Genomic DNA, 26,062 nt, shown 5'->3' with positions numbered 1-26,062 from the left:
AAGTAAAATACGTGAATTTAGGAGTAACAGTACTTATTTTGATACAATTTATGAAAAACTGGATACCGCTGCGTTACACTCGAAACGTCGTCGTAAGGGAGTTGAAATGACTGATAAAACTCAACAATTAAGGCAAATTTTTTTTGAAATTCTTGACATTATAGCAACCCAAATAGAGGTTAGGTTTTGCGACGTTGAAAAATTACATTTCTTTGATCTGTTGAATATATCAAAATTTCCCATTTTTGCTAAAGAATTTCCTCATGATCTATTAAAAAACTTGACAACGCAGTATAATATTTTTGATATAAATCAACTAAAAAGTGAGTTATCCGCTATGTACGGGAATGATATAATAGAAAATTGCGCAAGCCCTTATGAAATGTTAACTTTTTTTCACGATTATGATTTAAAACTTTGTATGCCAGAAGTTTTTAAATTATTATGCATTTGTGTTGTTTTGCCAGTGACAAGTGCTTCTGCAGAAAGAAGTTTCTCCGCGCTAAAAAGGATTAAAAATTACATCAGAAATACAACTGGACAGACACGATTGAGTAATATGGCAAAAATCTCAATTGAAAAATCATTTATAAAATCACAGGATGAGAACGTTTTTATAGACGATGTAATAGATCATTTTGCAGAACAGAAGTCTCGCAGAATTCCTTTAATTTATAAAAAACTTTAAATTTTAGAACTCAGTTTTCCTTTTAGAATTTATATTTTTTGAAGTTTTTCTAAAATAATTATAATTTTTAAAAATCGTGAAATAAAAAACCAAAAAACAAAATTTAACCCTTTGTTTAAGTTTATTTAACGTAAACGGCCTCACGTTATGATGTCACAAAATCGACCTTCCGACTAACATCTTACGACGAGAACGATCAATGGAGATATGCTAGACCGAAGCTTCAACTGAAGGGATATGTGAGAGCGTGAAGAAGATGGCACTAGATTAGCAGTCGCCATTTATAACACTTACTAACAAATCTCCCAGATAAAAAATACCTACTAACCCCCAAAAAAATATAAAAATCCCAAAAAAATTAATAAAAAATATAAAGATTAAAAAAAAATATAAAATAATAAAAAATTCACAAAAAAATTATAAAAATAAAAAAAGGCCACGGGAGAGGGCACCTAGATCCTCGTGCAGGCTCGAGGATTAGAGCTCCCTCGTTTTTCGTTCGCTTTTATCTCACGATACGAGATTTCATGATAAACCGGAGTAAGTCGCTTAACGACACCTTGGGTATCATTTAAGTTACATTTATGAGCACCCTATTACACATGGTGCTCATAAATACAGCTCAATCGCGGACTTTTTCAAAAAGCAGTCAGCCCTTATGTTGCACCTTCAGTGCACATAAGGGAGGGTGGAGGAGGGCTTAGGAGAGCTTTGAGGTGAGGATGACTTTTGTTGATCCGCGCGCGTATCGTCAGAAGTCCTTCTCACGCCAAGTCATTGTTTGCTGGCGCGAGCAATGCCTCCTTAGCCGGGTATGACTGGAGCAAAGAGAAGCTAACCATAATAATAATAATTTTCCTTAAGTGTAGTGTGCCTCACCATCTTGTACTATCACGAGCCGCCCCTGACTTCAACATAGGTTGAAGTCAAGAGAAGAATGGGGAGAACCACGTAGTGTTAGAAAGCAATACTCTAACACTCCGACATCGAGGCCTTCTGCAGACCTGACGCCTTCGACGTGCAGACACCGTTGACGAGCCAGGCTTATTCGAAGTTAGAAGCCCCAGATGCCGATGGAAGTCCAGGAGTAGACCCAGTCATCGCCCCCCTACCGAAAGTGGTTGGACGACCACGTAGGCTTCGGCACACTGGTACTCTACGAAACCCCGTTGGATATGGCAGATGGGATACGGACGACCGAGAAGAAGACGAGCCCGTTGGAGGAGTTGGCACACCGACCGAGGATGGACCTGTAGGAGCTTGAGATGCCGTCATCACCACCGATCTCCCCCTGTAAGTAGTGCAGTGTTGTGTGAATTTCTTTTTGAACATTTTACTTGTATTTTATGCATATTTTCTTGTGTATTTCATTTGTATTTTTTAATCAATAAATATTTTTTCCCAGCCGCAGAGTCTCCAGAGGAGGGGGGATGTCATCGAATGCCATAGTCTGTGGACTAGTACGCATTTCGATGCGCATCGCCCCGCCTCGAATTTTCCCATTGACCTGGAAATCCCTATTTATCGCTCGAACAGCGCATATAAATATTGGCGATTTTCAGGTCAGCCAAGTCAGTCCCTCACGGGCTTTCCGAGAGCTTAGTGCTCTCGGGGCCCTGCTTCCTGCATTTATTTTCCATACTCTGTGGCTGAGAATTGTTTCAACTTAACTCGGTGTTTTATTTCGACGAAGAAATTGTCATGTAAGAAATATCTTGCCTTTTTCAAGGCAAGACACCGAAATATTTACAAGTCCATAACCCGAAAATGGACTTAAAGTAGAGGAGCTCTCGACGTTAACTCCGAAGCCCTATACAGAGCACCCGGGGACAACAGAAGGTGGTTAGACCCTTAATTGTTCCCCCGAGGTGACAAGAGACGCAAGGCATTCGCCGGTCCGGCGGGCCTCTCTCTCGTTCGGTGACTCATCATAACAGACGTGAGCGGGCGTTACACTTTTTCATGAGTGACTCCGAGCCACAACCTAATTTAAGACGTTGTCACGTCAACAAATTTGTTTTCAACAAAAAAACGCTTATTTTTTAGTCGTCTTCTGTTCACTCAACATATTCATTTCAACCATATTCCAAACCTGAAATTCTTTTGCGAAGGCCAATAAATCTAAGTGCTTAAAGTAATTATTTACATAAGGGATTTCCTCAGAAGTTGACAAAATATTAAGTACAAACCAGCAATTTTTTTATATATGTTTCTATATTTCAAATAGGTGGAATTAGATATTCATTGAGTCGTCTTCTTTATAAAATTCATTCTGTCCAAAAAATAAAATAAGAAGTTCAATTATACATTTAGTACAATCACACCTTACATTCTCCTAAAATAGATCCAAAACTCAGTTTTGTAATAAATTTTTTTTGTAATAAAAGTTTTGTTATAGAATTCTAAATAGATATACTGGTTCTTTAAAAATTCATGTGCATGTGATAGCATAATGTACTCAATCAATAGTAATAGGGGTGTTCTTACGAGGATATATTGATATTAAACGAGCCTTTGATAGATGGCGCTACTTGATACCGGATTTGTTTCGGTGTTGACATTTGCCATTCATGACATGACGTCTGTCAAAATTTTAAGTTTTAAAAACAATTAGTTTGGTTTTTACCACGGTTCGTAGACTTACTACAGTTGCCTCTTCCAACTGGGGTGGGGATGCTTGAGTTACGTCACCAGAGTACACAAGAATACAAAATCCATTTTTTCGCGATTGAAACTGAATGTAGAGGGCAGGTCGATTGCAGTGTTGATTGGTTGAAGGGGAAGAATTACGTCACGAGAGTACAGTTTCGGGCTTAATGTTCATTGGTTAGGCGGAAGAGGCAACCGTAGTAAGTCTACGAACCGTGGGTTTTTACAGCCGTCAAAAGCAAGCAAATTTTGTGTTTTCGGAGAAATGGAAAAAGTCGAGTATCGTTCGGTGATTAAGTTCCTCCACAAAAAGGATAAAAATCATGTGCAAATCAAAGCCGACCTGGACGAAGTTTATGGTGAGGTTGCACCTTCGTTAGCAACAGTAAAATTTTGAAAAGCTGAATTTGTCCGTAGTCGTACGAGTGTTTTTAATGATGAGCGTCCCGTGAGGCCAAATGAAGTCACCACGCCGGAAATGATCAACAAAGTCCATGACATGATTATGGCAGATCGTCGAATTAAGCTCCGCGAGTTAATAGAGGTCCTAAACATTTCCTACGAACGCGTACACAACATCATTTGGACATGAAAAAGCTATCCGCGCGATGAGTGCCGCGTTTGCTGACAATCGATCAAATGCAAAAATGTGTGACCACTTCGGAGACGCTTTTGGCGATGATACGGCGCGATACAAAGGATTTTTTTCACAGATTTATCACCGTTGATGAAACCTGGGTGCATTATTACACACCGGAAACCAAAGAACAGTCGAAACAGTGGCGCAAACGCGACGAAGGGCCGCTTAAGAAGGCAAAGAGTGCACATTCGGCCGGAAAAGTGATGGCGACTGTTTTCTGGGACGAGAAGGGCATCATTCACATCGACTACTTGGAAAAAGGAAAAACAATCAATGGTGAGTACTACGCAGCATTATTGGATCGATTCGATGCCGAATTGCGTCGAAAACGCCCGTGTTGGAACGCAAAAATGTGCTCTTTCACCAAGACAATTCACCGGTTCACCGATCGGCCGTCGCCATGGCAAAATTACACGAATCGGGCTATGAATTGGTTGAACACCCACCGTATTCCCCAGATCTTGCCGCCAGCGATTTTTTCCGGTTTCCAAACCTAAAAAGATGGCTCGGAGGAAGCCGTTTCGCAACAAATGATGAAGTCGTCGCTGAAACTTCGGCCTATTTTGAAGAGCTCGAGCAAAAGTACTATTCGGATTAGTATTAGACTATTAGTGGTTTTATTTAACATGTATTAAATTCAAAAGAACCAATTTTTGCGATTTGGTAGAATTTTAGGTGTAGGTATGTTTTGTGAATCAGGTTAAAATATTTTAAAGTTAACTTTTGAAGTGAATACGTCTTATTGATCGGAATGGTGTTTTGCAAGTGCCCGAAATAATATTTAACGAGACGCGAAATATCGAGACGCGTGCAGCAACCTTGCGGTATACAGTAATATATATAATCTATATAAATAAAAATAAATCACCGAAATGTTTGATTCGCATAACTTCAAAACCACTGCACCAAATTGGATTCTTTCTTTTATGTGTTCATTATGGTCAGGAAGTTTTTATGGAAAAAAAATTAAAACATGGCGAATTTTAATAATTAGTAAAATTAAAGCTGGAATCGAACTCCAATCATCCAAAAGTAAAAAAAGTAAATAGACGCGAAGATAGCCTCTTTTTTAGTGATGTCAATCCAACTTAACTGTATGTGAAAATAAAATTATCGCTTTTACTATTCTCCTTACTGTTTCATCATATTTTCTCACCTTTTAAATCTTCCTTGGACTTCTATAAAGATTTCAAAATTAGAATCAGTAAAATCGCTCCAGTCGTTTTAGAGTTGTTATAAAAAAAGTTATAAAAAAATAAAATGAAGTTTGTTACACGTCATTTAATAAGTGAATATCTTCTATATATTATGTATGTAAAATTTTCGTGTCATAGTGTTATATTATCATACTCCTCCGAAACGGCTTGATCGAATTTTATGAAATTTTATTTGTATATTCGGTATTACATTCGGTATATTGCGAAGTCCTGACCCCAATTAAATTTTGATTATTTCCCTGGAGTATATTTGCGATATTTAAACCTTAGGCATATTTTAGTAATTAGGTATATTTTGTTTGTTACCCCCTTTAGTTGCAAACGAAAAGGTCTTTTGTATTTATAATAGTAATTTAAATTCATAAATGGTTTTTTAAAGTATTAGCCCAGGGAACTGCGCTTTTTTTCGTGACACTGATCCGGCCAGGCAAACGACAGTTGTTTATATATATTATGTAGATATATTTTCTCTCTCTCTTTCTCTATTGAGAATAAAAATATTGCTTTTGTATATATATTTATTATATATATATATATATATATATATATATATATATATATATATATATATATATCATATAATATAATTTTTTATATTAATATTATTATTAAATGTTCATAATTATTTTAGGTTTTGTATTTCAAAACAATAATTACAATAAATCACTGTATGACCAAGAACTGTCAATTTCGAAATACGTTAGTGTCATGTCTAATTGGCAAATTTCTTACGTGTTTGGTTTATACGCTGGTATATGTGAGTTCGAATCCCAATATGAATTTCCTTTTTTATTTTTGAAATATTTAAAAACCCTACGTTAATCTTATTAAATATATGTAATTTTCCACAAATTGCTAAATTTTAAAACAAAATGAAAATTTACAACATAATCCGAGTTGTTGGTTTTTTATTTTTATCTTTCACAAACATTTTTTGAAGTTATACTTCTATACGCGCGTTCATAGATTTGTGTGTATTTTTGTAAATATATTTAATATTTATTAATATTATTATTTTTTTGTTAATATTATCATGGTAAATTAAATATATGCGTAAGTAAGTTATGTATATTGTCATTTTTAAATACTTATGAATATTGCATTTTAATTTGTATTGTATTATTATATTGAATTATGTTGCAGTGTATTGTATTGTATTTTTATATTAATAACAAAATAAACAATGAATTTTACTGCAGAGTATGTGTAAAAAAATTTTTTTGCATTTAGCTCCTTTTATACATATATGAAAATAAAAATATATACTTTCATTAAAATATTGATTCAATCCTTCATTTACTATACTCCTATTACAGGTCAAATGTTTATATACAGCAAACGATGCACCATATACCTGTATACCTAATTATTTTTCTCTTTTTGCTCTCTCTTACCTATAGCATTACATATGTAATGATTGCAGATTGACTTCCATATAAATTTGTAACGACGAACGCGTGTATAGAAGTATAACTTCTACCGGCAGTCCCACTGGACTGCCACACCCGTTTTTTTTTGCGTTTTTACCCCCTTGCGAGGGTGGTTTTATTGGGAAACCCGGGGGTAAAAGTGGTAAACTTTGTTGCATCTTTCTTGGGGTCCCAAAGGCAATATGCTCCGCAAAATTCAGCTTGTTCGTATGATTTTTAGAGGCTCAATGGCATTTTGGTCTCTGACGACTGGAGTAATAATTTTCTGACTTATATTGTTGAAAAAAAATTTAATTTGGGATAAACAAATTAAATAACTTTTAAACTATTTGACCTATCCTTTTAAAATTTTGATCATATTTTAAGCACCATAAGACCCAATATTCCATGCGATATGAAGGTTATAAGTTTATTTTTAAAAAAGTTATTAACATTTATAAAAAACCGAAATTTTTAACTTATTTTTTAACTTTCTAAGCAACTAAGAAGGATAGAAACATTTAAAAAACGCTATTTTAAAGGTTTTTATATGACTTATAAGTCTATTACTCTCAAATTTTGGTTTACTTCACTTTTTGGTAATAGACGAAAATAGCGAAAATTTACCGTGTTTTGACATTAATTAGTTAATAACTAGTAAGTCCAAAAAATCGACTGCAGGAAACATAAGTTTATTGTTACAGAGGTCCATACAGGCTACTTTTTTTTTGCTTATTTCCCTGGCCTATATGTATTGCATTATTATGTACCTACGTATTTTAAAGAAATTTTGACAGATTTTTTTTGTACATGCTAACAGTGCATGGAGCACATGGAGCATAAGGTATGTTATTTATTTACCTACATGTAAGGTATAAGTGTTCAATTTTTTTTAATAATTACTCTATTTTCAATTTTACTTACGTGTTTATATTTTAGTAGTTATTGTTTTACCATATAGTATAATAAAGCATATTCAGTGAACTGATACGATTTAAGGATAAAGTAAATAAGCAACGATTCAACTGACCAACGAAAAAACAATAATGCTTCGCGCGGGTAGCGGCAATTGATTTGTAAGTTACTTAAATACTCTTGCGAAAAAAAAAAAACAATGGTAGTCCTTTAAAATCGGTAACGTTTGTACAACAACGCGTGTGTGATATTTCTTTAAAAATTATAAAAGATGTGGAATCCAATATTTCCAATGATAATTATTATATTCCAAATGGGAAAATAAAATTAGTAGAATTATTAGATAATTTCGACAGCGGCGGCTCGTGGCCTAAAAAAGTGGTGAAGATGAGGAAAGCTTGCCGGAGCCAAAAGGAGTTTTGGTACCTACTTCGCGCCCAAATCTCATTAAAAATTCGTTAAAAAAAATGAATAGAGTTTAGAGCCCTAATAACTTGAAAACAGTTTTTTAGGGCACTTATATAGGGCACTTATATACAATTCGTTCTGTTTGCCTGAGGTATTTTAGTTCTGAACCTTGACATTTCATTGAGGGTTTTTTGGCGTTTAAAACACCACGCCTGCTAAAACGGGTTGGTGAGTTTCGATTCAGCCGCCCACTCTGAGTCAGATGCTGATTGCAGCCCACCACTCTGAATCAGACGCAGATGTTTAAAATACTGGTTGGTCGACCATGTAAAAGAACATCCCTTTTATCTTCATTTTTCCAATGCTGAAACGGAGTCTCTAATATATTATTACACACCAAGTCATTAATTTAGCCACCATTTAATATAGTCTTCTGCAGGTCATCATGCAAGGTAGAGTCGATGGCAAAAAGGGAATAAGTAGAAAGAGGAAATCATGGCTGCGAAATATTCGAGACTGGACAAACATGACTGTAGACGAATTATTCCACATTGCAAAAGACAGAGAAACTTTTAGAAATGTGGAAAAAGAAGAAGAAGAAGTCATTAAAATTATTTTTGTCCAAACGAAATCCACGAGAACACTTTATATCCTAAATCCGAAACAAACCACAGAGAAATGTATTAATAAAGTGCACTAAACAAATAAAATTATTACTGTGACTAAACTAAACTAATACATACTATACTATGCACTATACTATATAAAAAATATCTATATAATAGACTAAATTTCAAAATGTTGTCGCTGAGGGAAATTTCCGAAAAATAGGAGTACCAAATACACATCCAACAGTGGGTGAAGACGGATAATATATTTTTAGACGGAACTGCAGTCACCAGTTTTCTCAGCTATCACTAAGGATAGGCTGACGTCACGTTGCCATGGCAACCGTGAACGTTTATGCAGATGGATTTCGCATTTCAAAAATGATATTCACCTATTCCTGAATCCTACACGGCTAGTGACACAGGTCAGGACTTGACCGTCAAGTACGTACCGCTAATAAAGCTAGTTGTCTTTTTTAATTTTTAGATTAATTAAAAGAGAATAAATAATTGATTTCAGAATTTAGATATAATAATGTTGCTTTCATTTTTTATTTATTTGTCACAATTTAATTATATTTTTTTGGTGATTTAGAGGAGGAAGCGTCTCAAAGAGATCAATTCGAAAGAGATTATTTCTCTATTATTGCAAAAACACGATCTCTATTATCAAAGTATAACTCCATTGAAGTTATGCATAATACCAATTTAGAAAACGATGCTCAATCCCAAGCAAGTTCGTCTAGTCAACTTAAACACATTTATTTTACTTCCTTTGATAATATGCACAAAAGATTTCTTTAGGTCGAAGTGCGGTGAGGCTGCATGGCCTTAACAACCTCACATAATCTAATCCTTTGACAATTCTTTAAAATTTGGTGAATAATTGGTGACAGCACTTCTCAGTAATTCTCTCATATGCTGGTTAGTTAATACTGAACGTTGTTTGGATTTCAAGAATTTTAAAGTGGAATAAAACGATTTACATAAGTACGTTGTCTCTAATATGGAAATAATTCGACAATCATCCTTCAGCAGCAAGCAGACAAAATTCAGTAATCGTCGTCGGCTTATATTTTTATTGTAGAGCTTGATCTTGCTTCTAACTCCGTTGAAGTTATGCATAATACCAGTTTAGAAAACGATGCTCAATCCCTAGTAAGTTCGTCTAATCAACTTAACGTTCATTGTAATATTAAATTGCCTACTATTCAACTTTCAAAATTTTAAGCGGAAACTATGAAAAATTGTTAGAGTTCCTAGATTCATTTCAGTCAATAATCTTTGATAATTCAAATATAAATCCTAGTAGTTTGCCAGTATCTTCGGACAATTTTTCAGTCTCGTGGCAAATGCTATGTGAATGATTTGCAAACAAATATTTAACATTATACAATCCCACCAAATGGATGTTTCTCTCCCAAAAATCACAAAGTCAATTGCATCAAACATCAGACAATTAATAGATAAACTGCAAAGTAATTTACGATCATCAAACCAACCAGTTGATACTTGGGATACACTACTTATATTTATTATAATAGAAAAACTTGATTCCTACACCACGCGGGAGTTGGAATGTAAGAAATGTCAAGACGCAACGTTAGAGGACCTTATTAATTTTCTAAAATGTAAGGTTGACGTTTTGGAAAAAATGGATGCTAGCCTTGGAAGGAATAATAACGAACGATCCAGTTTCGAAAAAGAATTCCTCGCGAACTTTAGTAACCCCCCAAAGTTTTTGGGTTTTATGCAAATCTACCAATCATAAAATAACTCTGTGCCTTAATTCCAATCATTTAAGTGATTCTGATCGGACCGAAAAGGTTAAAAGACTAAAATTATGTTTCAGTTGCTTACATTCAGGTCATATTAATGTAAATTGTAAGGACGGAAAATGTTCTAAATGCGGTAAAAAGCACCATTCTCTCTTACATATCAATACGAACAATTCTGATAATTTACCCAGATATTCAAATCCAGTGCAGTCATCTTTAAATATTCAATCTGACTCCACTATACACAACGCTCAAACACTATCTAATTATGTCGCAGAACACAAGTCTGTTCTCGTGACAGTTCTCGTCAATATTTTTGACAGCGCAGGAAATGCGTACAAATGTCGTGCCCTCCTGGATAGTGCTTCGCAATCAAATGATTAGATCATTTGATTCGATCCAGTTTCGAAAAAGAATTCCTCGCGAACTTTAGTAACCCCCCAAAGTTTTTGGGTTTTATGCAAATCTACCAATCATAAAATAACTCTGTGCCTTAATTCCAATCATTTAAGTGATTCTGATCGGACCGAAAAGGTTAAAAGACTAAAATTATGTTTCAGTTGCTTACATTCAGGTCATATTAATGTAAATTGTAAGGACGGAAAATATTCTTAATGCGGTAAAAAGCACCATTCTCTCTTGCATATCAATACGAACAATTCTGATAATTTACCCAGATATTCAAATCCAGTGCAGTCATCTTTAAATATTCAATCTGACTCCACTATACACAACACTCAAACACTATCTAATTATGTCGCAGAACACAAGTTTGTTCTCGTGACAGTTCTCGTCAATATTTTTGACAACGCAGGAAATGCGTACAAATGTCGTGCCCTCCTGGATAGTGCTTCGCAATCAAATGATCTAACTTTTTTGATAAATTGGGAATAGCAAAAAACTACTTTAATGTACCAGTGTCTGATTTTGGTCAAATATCATTGAATTTAAAACACAATTGTAATTTAACAATTGGTTCTTGCTACTCCTCCTTCAAAACTTCTCTTAATTGTCTAATTACTAACTCTATATGTGATCAGCTCCCTGGCTGTAATGTTGATGTATCTTCTTAACGAATTCCTTCTAATATTCAGTTATCAGACCTCAACTTTCATATTAACTCACCAGTAGATCTGTTAATTGGAGCAGGCCTATTTTATAACTTGCTCCATGTGAGACAGATAAAATTGAACCGCGTTGGTTCCGTCTTGCAGAAAACGAGACTAGGATGGGTTGTATCTGGTCCAATTACTCAAACTACGGACAATCTGTAATGTTTTCCGTTTATCTGAAATAAACGATCTATCTCGCTTCTGGGAAATAGAGGAAATTTTACTTCTCCCCGCGTTCGAAGGAAGAAATTTTTTGCGAGGAACATTTTCAGTCATTTCATAAGAGAGATAAAAATGGCAGGTTTATTGTAACAATTCCCTTTAAGGACTCTCTTGATCGACTAGGTGAGTCAAAATCAATTACTAAAAGTAAATATATGACTCTTGAGCGTAAGTTTAACAAGAATCCCATGTTAAAGGAAGAATATTCTGGTTTTATGAACGATTACTTATCTAAGGGTTACATGTCTCCATGTAATGAGCAGTCTGCGTTTAATTTCTTTTTTCTTTATCACGGAGTCGAAAAGGAGGATAGCCTAACTACTAAACTTCAAGTTGTATTCAATGGTTCCTCACCCACCACAGCTGGAGTTTCTTTTAATGACTTACAAATGGTAGGTCCAGTAGTTCAAAACGATTTAGTTACTATAATTCTGAGATTTCGACAAAATTCTTATGTGGCATCTGCTGATATTGCACAGATATATCTTCAACTTTTAATCGATCCTTCTCAAAGAAACCTTTAGCAAATAGTTTGGTAATCAGATCTTTCCCAACCTTTGCAAACCTTTTGTCTGAAAACTGTGACCTACTGTACTGCTTCGGCAAGTTTTTTAGCTACTCGATGTTTAATACAACTTTCTGAGGAATACTTAAATGATTATCCTGAAGCATCTAAAATTATAGCCAATGATTTCTATGTGCATGACCTGCTAACTGGTTCCAATTCCATTTCCGAACTTATTAATGCGTTTGGCAAAGTTAAAATCGAATTTCTCTGCGCCAAATCTAAGTTAGCACCTTTGAAAAGGTTGACAATGCCTCGTCTTGAGCTATGTTCTGCCCTGATTTTGAGCCGGCTATTGAATAAGGATCTTGAATCTTTATCCATTAATATTCATAATATTTTTCTTTGGTCGGACTCGACCGTAGCTCTCTAATGGATTCAAACGTCACCTCATTTATTACAAACATTCATAGCTAACAGGGTGTCAGGGATTCAATCTCTCAGCAATTTTTGTAAGCATGTAAGCACGAACAAAAATCTCGCAGATCTTATTTCTAGGGGAGTCAATCCCTCTAATCTTATATCCTGTAATTTTTGGTGGAATGGCTCTGAATTCCTTTTGAAATCCATTGAAGAATTGCCATTTACACACTTAGAATTTAAAACTAAACTTGGAATTAAGCAGCCAAAAATAATTTCAATGGTGTTTATGGAAAGTTTTAAATTTCTCTTTGATATATTCTACAATCGAGCATTTAAAGCGTTCGTTTGACTACTGTTCGATATTCATTCATAACTCATCTGCTTTACTAAAGGACCACCAGATAAAATCTGGAACTCTATCTGTGGAAGAGCTTGACTTAGCTTTAAGTGCTTTAAACAAATTCTTGCAACGTGAATCATTTTATTCTGAATATAGTAACTTGTTAAATGTCAAATATATCCTATCTAACAGTAAACTATTATCTTTGAAAAGAAGTTTTTATTTAAAATAATTCCTTTATAAAAGAAATATTAATATAAAAACAATATCGGCTACATCATAGAACGTTTTCTGAATAATTATTCCATAATCAGTGCTATCTGGAGTTAAGTATGGACCAGGTAAGGTATGGGCCGCTCTGTGAATAGAGGTAAAACAACAATGTTCACTTTGAACGGTCTAGCTATCTTTATCTATCATTCGCGCGTGATCTACCAAACTAATATAGGTGGGAAGTAATGGAACGCTGGACGTGGGAGGTGTATTTATTATGCTAGGTGCTAAAGAAAGGTAGATATACCACCGATCGAATGCTCCGCCTTTCACTATTTTGTACGCTGTACGCTGTACAGCGTACAGCGTTTTCTTTCTTTTTTTTTATATTTCCTCTCCAACTGCTGGGATTACCCGGAATCTTTTTATGTATGTAATTGGCGTTTATGCGCATGTGTAAAATGTATCAGATTCCCATGTTAATTATGATTTTCTTTCGCTTTTTCTTTGTTCTCAACGATTTTTAAAATATCTGTACAATTAACTGAACTACATACCGCTTTGTGATTGAACGGTGAGTCCTGATGCGTCTACGAAAGTTATCCAATCAAACGAATTTGCTATAGAGTTAATTAGGAATATGACTTGTTAATTGCATTTCTTGCATTGTATTTCTTCAAACTTATATTTTTCAGAACAATTCCCACATCGTGGATAACGATTCCTCTGCCTTAGAATTAAGCAAATTCATTCAGTCAGAAAGCGATATCTTACCGAAATGTTTAGAATCTTTAGTCCATCATTGTTGCATCGAAAAATATGCTAAACACATTATAGAGAGCAACGGCTTGCCACTGATGATGGAAATTTATCACAGATACCGAAACAATCCTGATATAATTATGAAGTTGTGTAGGATTATTTCTTACTTGTCTTTTGACAAAAGTGTATTAGATCCGCTCCACAGATCAGGTAAGTTATGTTTCTCAACTTAATATTTAATTTTAATGTTAAACTAGAGACCTATAAACAGAGAGTACAGGATAGATTCCGAAAAAGTTACGAACTAATGTTTATGTACTAAGTATAAAAATCCTAATAGAGAAGGTAGTGGATTACAATAAACTTCTATTTCTTATATTCATCGATTTTTATAAAGCCTTTGACAGAGTTGAGCTATGCAAAATACTACACGCGTTGAAGTGCAGGCTAAATTATAAGTATACAAAATTATTATACAATATATACCAACAAATAATAACTACCGTCAAATGGCATACTAACCGTAATCGTAAAAAATTAGAATGGGGGGTTAGACAAAGAGACCTAATGTCACCTTAACTTTGTAATACGGTACTAGAATATGATTTTACGACTGTTAATTGGCAGACAAAGGGAACCAAATTATATGGAGAATATTTAAACGACTTACGTTTCGCCGATGATGCAGTCGTAATAGATATAGGAATGGTAAGAGAGATACAGAACCTCGTTAGGAGTTCAGAAAATGTAGGTTTAAATATAAACATCTCGAAAACCAAAATAATAACAAACTTGGTAGGATATCAGTATTGGTGGACAAGAAATATAATTCGTAGTTAGAGACATGCCAGAGTTAACTTTGCATTAAAAAGACAAATTAGGATAATCGTTAGCAGTTCTTTCCTATTACAGTAATAAATGTGGGTTTATTATAGTTGCGGTACAAGGTATAGTGCGGCAGCTGATTGTTCTGGTTGTTAAATATTTCATTCATTTTCATTTTTTCATTTCATTTAATATCAGATGTCGCTATTTGCGTCTATAAGAAAGCCATGTTAGAGTTGCTTCCTAAGACAGAAAAGATTTATTTTCACGTTCAGAGCGACTGAAAGCCGTTCTGGGGAGGCCTATTAGGCCGAAATACGTATAAGTGGATGCACAGGCGGTCTGTACGTGAAATCAAATCTTAACTGTCTTTTCCTTTTTATTCCGATATACTCTGTACGAGTACTAGAAACCAATTCGCTAAAAATTTTGCTTGCCATTAAGTTGAAGAGATATGTTGTGGAATGCAATTTTTAGATTCCCCATGTCTCTAATAACATCTTTATCAACGTCTGTTTAGCCTTGCAATTCTTAGATGTCACAGATTAAAGCAAAATTCTGAATTTGGTTTCGAAAATTAATTTACGGATTTTAATATATATGTGTGTATATATATACTTATACATATATATATATATATATATATATATATATATATATATATATATATATATATATATATATATATATATATATCATTATCATCACTCTCAGCATGATTATGGTACAGTCTCTCTTACTTCTTCATTTCTGCCCACGATTGTCTAAAATTTGCTTTTCTATTCCATGTTGTACCGGCTTATTTTCCTATGTCATAGTCTCACCCTAAATTTGGACGTCTTCTTGGTCTCTTGGCGCCTCTTAGATACTCCAGTGCAATTCTAGTGGACTTCTTCTTCTTATAGTGCCATGCACCTATAGTGCGTTGGCGAATTATCTTAAGGCCAGATGTCTGTCTTTTGCGGCATGCAAAAGATCGCCAGTGTTATTTATGCTTGTCCAGTTCTTTATGTTCCGTAGCCACGACATTTGTTTGCGACCTACTCCTCTCTTGCCTTCAATCTTTCTTATGGATGATTAGTTGAGACCATACATAGCATTAGTCTAGTCTAGTCCACATCTAGTGGTCTACCTATTGCCAGTTCTTCTCGCTAAATGTCACTGCCATTTTAAAGATTTAATTCTGTGGATTACATCAGTGACCTTGGTTTTCTGTTTGATCCATTCTATTCTTTTTCGATCTCTCTCTGTTATACCTAGCATGCATCGCTCAATTGATCTAAGTGACTTTAAGTTTCTGTATTATCTCTTTCTTTAGTGTCCAAGTTTTGCAGCCGTATGTTATGATTGGTAGTATACACTAATAGAATGCTTTTTTGGCATCTTTGATTTGAATATAACTGCATTTCTGCCAAAAGATGCCCAAGCCAGTTTCATTCTTCTGTTGATATCGAAAGCCTTCTCGAAATCTAAGAAGGTTAATGCTAGTGGTATTTCATATTCTTTAGCTCTACTCATTAGTTCTCGAAGCGTATGGATATGATCCATGGTACTGAATTCACTTCTGAAGCCAGCTTACTCCCTTGCTATGCAGCATCTAATACATTTGTTAATATGTTGTTGATGATCTTTGTGAATATCTTGTATATGATTGGTAGTAGACTTATAGGTCTGTAGTTTTTGATATCCTCTTTGCTACTTTTCTTATGAATGAGAATTATGTTTGCTGTATTTCAGTGGTCTGGTACACATCTTGATCTTAGGCAGTTCGTAAATATGCCTGCTAAGATTTTCCAGGTTTTTTTGCCAGCGTATTTAAGCAGTTCCAGTATTATGCCATCTATTCCAGCTGCTTTAAAACTTTTCATTTTTGTAATTGTCGATTCTACTTCTTCCCGAAAGACTTCTGGTACATCTTCTTGGTTACTGATTGCTTCTTCAAGTGTTTTCGGGCTTTGTATAGTTCACTACAGAATTTAGTCACTAGTTATATTATTTCATTTCTGTCTGTAATTCTGGTGTTTTCGTTTGTTAGAGCAACGATTTGCTTCTTCCCAATGATTAATGCTTTTCTTGTTTTCTTATAGTTTTTCCTGTTTTCGATTGCATTTTCTACCAGACTTTCATTGTATTGTCTTATGTCTACCTTAATATTTTTCCTTATTGTCTTACAAAGTCCTGTGTATTGTATTCTTTGTATATTGCTACTTACTTTTAGTTCTTTTCTTTGTTTTAGCATTATTTTGGTTTTATTAGAAGTTCACTATGTTCATTTTGTTGTTGCGGACCTCCGGTTTCTTTGGCAATATCAAGGATGATTTCTATTAATTGAGAGCTGTCGATTTGGTCATATAATCTTTCATAAATTGTGATTGAGTAGTGATGTGAGTTTTCTTTTAGATTGTTAATATTTATACCGGTTACTCTTGGTTTTGTGATTTAAATTTTATTTTTTTATGTTTCTTTTTCCAGTTCTATAAGTCTGAATTGATTTGATAACGATCAGTAGTTATATCTCGCTATATAAATCGTTGTTGATTTATTTGGGTAGCGGTTTAGACTCCGAAGATTCTTAGCACCCTCTGCCATCCTGGCTTTATCCCGAAAGCTACTACCCATCTTAGGATTATTTGGGACTACGGAGAATGATTACCATGATTTGAATGCGTCATTCATGTTAGGGGTTTTAAGGCGTACCTTACCACGCTGCCTCAGTGCGGGTTGGTAAAGGTTCGCTGGTGTGTTCCGATTATATTTTGCAATTGTACAAAAGAATGTGGAACAACGTGCAGCTGTCGAAAGTTGTACTTTTCTGTAATGCAGCCTGTGGAACTTGCTCTGGTGATAATTGTCAAAACTGTCTTCCAAGTAAAGATCAAGAAGAGGAACTCCAAAATGTTAGTTTTTCTAATGAAAATGAAATTTTTACTATATAAAATATTGTTAAATATTTATTACATCGAAATACATCTTTTGTGTTTTACCTATATATACACTTTATAGTTTTTAATTGTAACACACAAAATATACATTTTTTAAATTTTATTTAATATTTAAAAATTTTTTCTACAATTTTTTTTTAAAAAGGGTGACTCTTAGGTGTTGATTTTAAATGATTGCAATCATAACATTGTTTAATTTGTAAATAGCAAAATAAATTTAATCTACCATAAATAGAGCATTTAAAAGTTTAAAGCATCGAAATTTTTTTTTATAAAATTCATCAAATTGATGTAAATTCACTATAAAATGCATTATTAGATAATTTTCTTCGCAAATTTTGTCTTAAAAGATAGTTTTTAAGGGTCGAATGCATGGTATATATAATACCATGCATACCCATATGATAAACAAATATTTATTTAACATTCTTAAACATTATTAACATTTAAATTACGCATATATCTGCAGTTTTTAATTGTTGGTAAAAAAGGGTAGTCTTCACCCCTTAAAAACAAAAAGCACACATTTTAATCATATAACTTTTGAAGAGGACGTTAAGTTATACTTACTTGCAAAATTTTATCAGAATCGGTGCGGTTGTTTAAAACTCTGAGGTTTTACAATATTTTACCGTGAAAAAATGGACTATAGGGTTCTTTGATATCGACAACATGAACGTTCAGCTACTCAGTTAATAATTTACCAAATCATTCAGGCGAAGTTCAAATGAAAGTGTATTGTTTTTTAAGGTTGGATCGGAATTTTATCCTCATGGATGCACCACTCCGACGTTAGAATAGCTATCCCCACAGCACGAGCTCTTGCCAATTTGGATCCAGATAATGACGCAACGTTTGCTCGTCGCTTATATTTGTTACATCCGGTTACTCGGAAGACCAAAGAACACGAAGTGGACGTCATTTTCGTGCATGGACTATTGGGAGGAGTTTTTTATACGTGGCGTCAAAGACTTAACAAGTCTTTTACTGCTAACATTATAAAAAATGAACGCCAATTGGAAAATGATAGTGAAAAAGGTAAGTTGTAATAATTTAAATATATACTTAAATCGTATTTATTTTGTAAAGCCACATTGTTATCGCGTTTGATACCTCGTGTTCCAGATTTGTTTGTTGCTGACGTTGGATTAAATATACGAGCCCTAACAACTAAATGTTCGGGCAAACGAAAATTTATTGAAAACGATCATCTTTACAACTTTGCTTATTAAACCAAAGATCGAGATCAACAATACATTAAACTCTATCATTAATAACAAAATATTGAAATGGTTTGGTCTCTATAAACTTCGAATTGCAGCTTTGGCGGTAAAATAAACGAAAATGTTTCATAACATGGTGAAAATTAAATGTTCGGACAATTCAAGAAATTACTCCTTTTATATGAGGTTACATCGCCACGCGTTATATACAGGGTCAAAACTATCCCATAATTCACTTAATTTTTTAATTAATTAATGCAGCAGAAGGCACAATAATTAATGAAGCAATTAAAGTATCAAGAAATTTTAAAAAATAGTCTTGTACCAAGTGCTCAAGATCTCTACCCGGATTTGAAATTTATATTCCAGCAGGACGGTGCTGCATGCCATACAGCTAAAACAAGTAAAGAAATTTGCGTAATGATCCCGAGAGAACCGTCGCCGATTTGAAGAGTAAATTAGGTGAATTATGGGATAGTTTCGACCCTGACTTGTGTAAATCCTTAGTACGAACAATGCCAGACAAGATTGTCGCTGTTGTAAAGTCGCGTGATGATCTAACCCCATATTAAAATAGTAATTTCTTGAATTGTCCAAACATTCAGTTGTCACGATGTTATGCAACATTTTCATTTATTTTGCCACCAACGCTGCAAATCGAGTTTATAGAGACCGAGTAATTTCAATATTTTGGTGTTAATCATAGAGTATTGTATTATTGATCCCGTTCTTTGGTTCAATAAGAAAGATCGTGAAGATGAACGTCTTCAATAAATTTTCGTTTGTCCCAACATTTAATTGTAAGGCCTCGTATTGCATTTTTAGATGTTCTGTTAGAACGAAAATCGAATAGAAAACTTGGATACAGAGTATATCGAAAACTAACGCTGGTTAGAAAAGTATTTATTGCTTATTTATGTAGACAAATATTTTGTTTTTATCATTCTTAACATTTTAAAATAATAATCGCTAAGTAACCCTCTAAATAAATTATAAAATTTTACAAAGACGTTTCACTTAAAATAATTAACGCGACAAGTGCTTTTAATTTATTATTGCGATAAGGCCTGTCTCTAGAGATATTGGACCTTTCTCACGTGTTATTTTTCAACTGAAAATCCCTACCCTTAACGCTAAAGTGAAGGTAGGCCTGTTTACATAAATACAGATTTACCCCCTATAAAAATGACCGCCTAACCCCCACAACTCGTCTGAGAGTATCTTGCTATACGCTGACGACACGGCCCGACCCTCGTCAGGTCCACCTAAGGCCTACGATAGAGGATGCTTTGTGTTCGATAGAGCACAAGCACAACTCGACCAAATAGTCGATTGGTGCAACACATGGAGAGTAACTTATAAATTCATCAAACACTCAACTCACCTTATTCAGAAACCCCAATGCTTCCGTCTAGAGCTGGAACTACGAAACCACATAATGCTCAACGGAGAAAGACTCGATTTCAGACCGTCAGTGTCCTACCTGGGTGTCGAATTTGCAAAGACAATCAATTGAAACGCTGACCTTATAAACACCCTAGACAGTGTAAGAAACAGAGCTAAGCTCCTAACAGCACCAAGTGGTAAATTCGAAAACACTAGTCAAGTTACTCTCCTACACACATATAAAACTTTCTTAAGATCAGCTATCGAGTACAGAGAAAATTTACACTCTAATAAATAAAAGACAACTCACTTAAGCCATGGCCACCAATACAAAAATCCTGAGGAGAATCATGGGTAAAAACCATGACTATCCGTCAGCGATAATCCATCAAATAGCAAACGTAGACTCAATTCATGATAGGATACTTGTCTTAACCTAAGTAAGAGATACGTTATATCCACAATAAATCGCTGAAACAACAGAGCAAAGGAGGTTCTCAAAAAAACTTGCCATCAACAAGGACAAGTACTCACCAGAATTACGAAAACAAAAGCTTCTTTGCCGCCTGCTAAGCTTCTAAACATAGCAGGCAACGAACTTCTTGTTGAGTATTGGAACATTTTAGAAACAATCCCAATAAAATATTGCAGGCAATAGCCTTCATTAGCCAAAAGCGTTAAGCAAAAAGTAACTCAACCTTCTCTAATAAACATACAAATCAAACAAATCATAAACTAATTGCAAAAAAATCACCTACCTGAGCAAGAACTGCTAGCAAACTATTAACCAAAAACCACATCTTTCAGCCCTAAACTACAATACTCTTAATCCCCTATCCAGACCCCTCGCAACAAAAAAAGGGCGGCAGCATACCAGAGTTGGTTATCAAAATATGTACCTGGAATGTAAAGACAATGTATCAGGCTAGAAAACTTCATAATACCATTCAAGAAATGACCAGACTTGGAGTAGACATAATGCGCATAAGCGAAATGAGGTGGCCAAATAGTGGTGCTTGTATTGTTGATAACCGTATGATATACTACTCGGGAAATGATGAACGGTCAACATGTGTATGGGGTTGGAGTAATCGTATCTCCTCAATTACGTCAATATGTTACAGATTCTTTTATAAAAGCTAAGTAACATGGAGCAAACATATGATCCAGATGAATCACTCCAGAATATATGTGAAACCTTTAACAAGATCAGAGAAGAACATCTAATAGAAAATAAAGAGAAGAAGAAAAGTTGAATGAATAACAATATACTGCAACTCATGGAAGAAAGAAGAAAATCAAAGAATAACAAAAGATTTACAAAAATATTCAGAGACAAATAAGGACTGAAATACGAAAGGCCAAAGAAAATTGGTTAAAAACACAGTGTGAAGAGATAGAGTTGTTAGAACGAAAACACGATACATTGAATATGCATAAAAAGGTAAAACAAGCAGCTGGTCTTCAAAAATCCAACACAAACTGCAAGATCAACAGGGGATCACATCATCAAAGATAAAAATCAGGAAATATGCATTTGAACCAAATACATACAAGAACTCTTTGATGATAATAGGTCCGAACAACCTCCGTACTATATATGTAATGACCACTTACCAATCACATCAGATGAAGTCGAAAAAGCAGTATTACAACTGAAAGATGGCAAAGCTCCTGGACCTGCCAATACATATGCTGAACTCATAAAGCTATTTAACACCGACGGTACTTAACGACTAACAAATATATTCAATGACATACATTTAAGCGGAGTAGTACCAAGATCATGGCTGAAGTCAACGTTTATTGCTCTACCAAAGAAAACAGAATCCGTATCGTGCAATGATTTTCGGACAATCAGCCTAACGAGCCAGCCACATTTTAAAGTTATTTCTAAAAATCATACATCAAAGGATATAGACTATGCGAAGAAAAAATCAGTCGTACACAGTTTGGTTTTCGGAACGCAGTGGGTACGAGAGAAGCTCTCTTTAGCATACAAGTGCTATTTCAACAATCACACAAGACAACCATTGAATTTTATTCAAAGGACACATGTGCTTAATAGTGCTAATACATGCGTTTATACATACTATACTCCATTCGCGTAGCTCGGGCATATTTTGACAGATTCATTGTCGGAAACCTACAACACAATAATTCCTACTTCTCAGTATTAATAGCTCAAGTATACTATAATTGTAGACTTCTTTCTTTAAAAAAAGAAGACCCATCAAATTTTGGGTAGTATATATTTAAAAAATATATTTTAGTTATTATAATTTAACATAACTATTTATTATATGGTGCAGATAAATAAATATTGATTGTCGGTAATTCGCAAAGTTCTATTTTATTTACTATTTAGTTTGTTTACTATTAATATTGGCTATGAGTACGTGTGCTTGGTTGTATAGTAATTTCCAGCCACTTTTAGTCTGTCAAAAAGTAACTAACTTCGCAAAAAAATAATTACTAAATTCACTAGACAGTTCGGACTGGGAATAGCGAACCGAGTATACTACACCTATGGGAGGGATGTGAGATATTTAGAGAGGCTATTGAAATTCAAAACACCCTATTAATTTTAATGGTCAAGAAAAGCATCTGCATCTAAGCAGTATGTGACAATCTACACCACGAAATAAAAAAATTCTTCTCAGACCAATAGTAATCGACAAACCCCTAGAGGTTAGTTCACGACGGCTACACGTAGCGCATGTCTGCCTGATAATGACTGTTGCAGTTGCAGACGAAACGTCAAAAAAACAATTTGAAAACACGGTCTATAAACTTCTATAACAACATACCTTTACAAAATACCGGCTGTGAAAGTCTATTCTCCTGTATTTATTTTATTTTTTTAGAACAGATAAATCCAGCTGGTGATAATTCTGTAACAAATAAATTATTTTTGCCATTTGATCTATTTAAGGATCTGAAAAATCTTATGACGGAAAATTCTAGAGATAAACACTGTGCAATGGTTTGTGACGATCTTCCAATAAACACTAATGATTGCGCAATGGGACCGTATTCAGTTTATTATGATGAATGTGATAATAAAGAAGGCAATGGCTGTAAACAATATACGCACTGTTGGCCGAGAGATTGGTTGCCTGAAGATATTGGCAATTTGAGAATTATAGGTAGGTACATTTCATGTTTTATTTTAGTTGGTAAGTGTGATCTGGTGGCAACAGTGTATGGGATTTTAGTGTAAAAATCCAATAGAGTATTATAGTTATAGTGTCTGTCGGTAAAAAGTTTATGATAGTCTCTCCAAACTTTGAGTATCGCTTCATTAGACCGAGGCTGACACGGTTTCCCGCTTGATCTTAATTTGGCCTAATAGTTTGTATAAGTTTTATTAAGTTTTAGAAAATTACTTTTACTTTTTTTTAATATTGTTAAAATTTTATGTATTCAGCGTTTTGTGTTTAATAAATTTCTTATATCTTATACTATTTTTTCCAATGTACTATAATAATCTCTCAGCTCGTACTATTCATTTTGCGTCGCACAAATAATTTTTCCTCCGAAAGCTAATAGATAATAGGTAAAAATATGTGAGTTCCAAGTATAACCTTGTACATCCGTACCCCAACGATTTTAAATGATTATTGACTGACTGGCTGGCTGCTGGGCCGATATCGCTCTCTGTTAAATATGATGTGGGAGAGGCAACCTATTTGCGTAGAAATAGTTTAGAATCCAGCAGTCCACTCGAGCATTTGATTTTTATAATATAATTTTTTGAAACCCTTTTGTTGGCCAACTGTCTGGGGCGGAGTTGACAAAGAATATATTTAATTTATATACTTCGTTTTATTTTGGCTTGATCTGTATATAATTTCCTTATTCTGTCCGTAACAGACATATTTTAGTTGCTACCACCCGTAAAGAAACGATGCCGACTGTTAGACCGAAGTCTGTTTCTTGCGTACTAAGTAGTGAACACGATACTATAGTTTATTTGTAGTGTACCGTTTTGTGCATCGTAAAACTTTTTATTTTGCATTTTTCATATTCATTCATAATATCAAAATAAATTTGCATAGGATATTTTTGGTGTGACCAAATAAAAGCAAACATTTTAAATCATGTAATGTACAACTTTTTCATAATGCACAAACGATGCGGAATTATCTAATATTGGCAAAATTAAAGAACAATTTAAATGTAAAATTCAAAATTGTTGACGTTTATTTGCAGTCACATACAAAGACGGGTACAAATTAAACCATGGTTTTTGGTACAGTAAATGTAAGAAGATGTATCCTACAAGCATCGGTACACTTTTTGTAGGACTGCGAGTAATATGTTCATAATAAAAACCTGGAAATTACACTATCTAGCTATGGAGACCTCGACAAAGAAGTGAGAGATCAAGTATAAAAAGCAAATTGACTGGCAGGTTGCCTTAATAACACTATATGGCGAAACAGGCACATTAACACAGATGAGTCAAGAATTTATAAAGCCAGTGTAAGAGCAATAATCACATATGCCTCAGAAACAAGACCGGACACAGTCACAACGCAAAGGCTACTGGAAACGGCAGAAATGAGAGTACGGAGAAAAATTAGGGAGGCTAAAGAAACCTACTTCTCTGAAAAATGTAAAGAAATAGAAGAACTGCAAAACAAATATGACAACTTTAATCTACATAAAAAAGTCAAAGAACTAGCCGGAGTAGGAAGTAGAAGAACCTCGAATATATTGCTCGACAAAAATGGTAAGATTATATTGGAGACAGAACAAAAACTACGACGATGGAAAGAGTATATCGAGGAATTATTTCATGACCAGAGAGAAGCTAGTACATCTGTAGATAGCCAAACGGGAGATGTAGGCCCAGAGATAACCAAATCAGAGGTTAGTCAGGCATTAAACTCAATGAAAACCAATAAATCTGCTGGTCCAGATGAATTATCAAGCGAGCTATTAAAGTTGGTGAATGAGAAAAACCTAGACATAATAGTAGAACTGTTCAACGCTATCTATACTAAGGGAATCATCCCTAGAGAAATGTTGACAACAGAAAGTGAATGCCAAAGAGTGCAGTGACTATCGAACCATAAGCTTAATGTCACATACCTTGAAAATTCTGTTGAAAATTATCCACGCCAGAATTCACTCTAACCTGGACCTGGATATTAGTGACACACAATATGGGTTCCGCAATGGTATGGGTACCAGAGAGGCACTATTCTCCTTCAACGTGCTGACGCAGAGATGTTTGGATGTTAACCGTCCTCTTTACGTCTGTTTTATAGACTACAATAAAGTGTTTGATAAAGTAAAACATGACCGGCTCATGGAAATCCTAAAAAAATAAAAACCTAGATGAAAGAGATTTAAGGCTAATAACAAACCTTTATTACAATCAGCGAGCAATAGTACGAATTGAAAAAGAGACATCTGAAGAAATGGAAATAAAGAGAGGAGTCAAGCAAGGCTGCATACTATCACCTCTATTATTTAACGCTTATTCTGAAGAGGTAATTCGAGAAACTCTGGAAGATGAAACAGTCGGCATAAGAGTAAATGGAGTCTTAGTTAACAACATCAGATATGCAGATGATACAGTAATAATAGCCGATAGTTTACAAGACCTGGAAAGACTCATAAGTAAAATAGTAAGGTGTAGTAGGGAGTACGGACTTTTGCTCAATATCAAAAAGACGAAGTTTATGAAAATTTGTAAAAACAACCATAATACTAACGAAATCTTGACAGTAGAAGGCCAGCAGATCGAAAGAGTAAAAAAGTACACTTACCTAGGAACACTTAT

The 26,062-nt window shown here is 34.5% G+C and overlaps 1 protein-coding gene across 5 annotated transcripts in view; it reads left to right on the top strand.

Annotated features, from left to right (window-relative positions):
* The window catches only part of LOC140432305 (protein SERAC1), an 85,575-nt gene that overhangs the window by 16,895 nt on the left and 42,618 nt on the right, over positions 1 to 26,062 (top strand). For 4 of the 5 annotated variants that reach the window (XM_072520131.1, XM_072520130.1, XM_072520127.1 and 1 more), the window contains exons 4-7: positions 7,424 to 7,447; positions 13,823 to 14,099; positions 18,407 to 18,694; positions 23,133 to 23,414. In XM_072520131.1, the coding sequence (XP_072376232.1) occupies positions 7,424 to 7,447; positions 13,823 to 14,099; positions 18,407 to 18,694; positions 23,133 to 23,414 (871 nt within the window). The remainder of the gene's footprint in view (positions 1 to 7,423; positions 7,448 to 13,822; positions 14,100 to 18,406; positions 18,695 to 23,132; positions 23,415 to 26,062) is intronic. The other variant, XM_072520129.1, reaches the window with a different exon arrangement.

Source organism: Diabrotica undecimpunctata, chromosome 1, assembly GCF_040954645.1.
Source record: "Diabrotica undecimpunctata isolate CICGRU chromosome 1, icDiaUnde3, whole genome shotgun sequence".
Classification (NCBI taxonomy): domain Eukaryota; kingdom Metazoa; phylum Arthropoda; class Insecta; order Coleoptera; family Chrysomelidae; genus Diabrotica; species Diabrotica undecimpunctata.
Note: the sequence above shows the minus strand (reverse complement) of the source record. Positions and strands in the feature narration are given on the sequence as shown.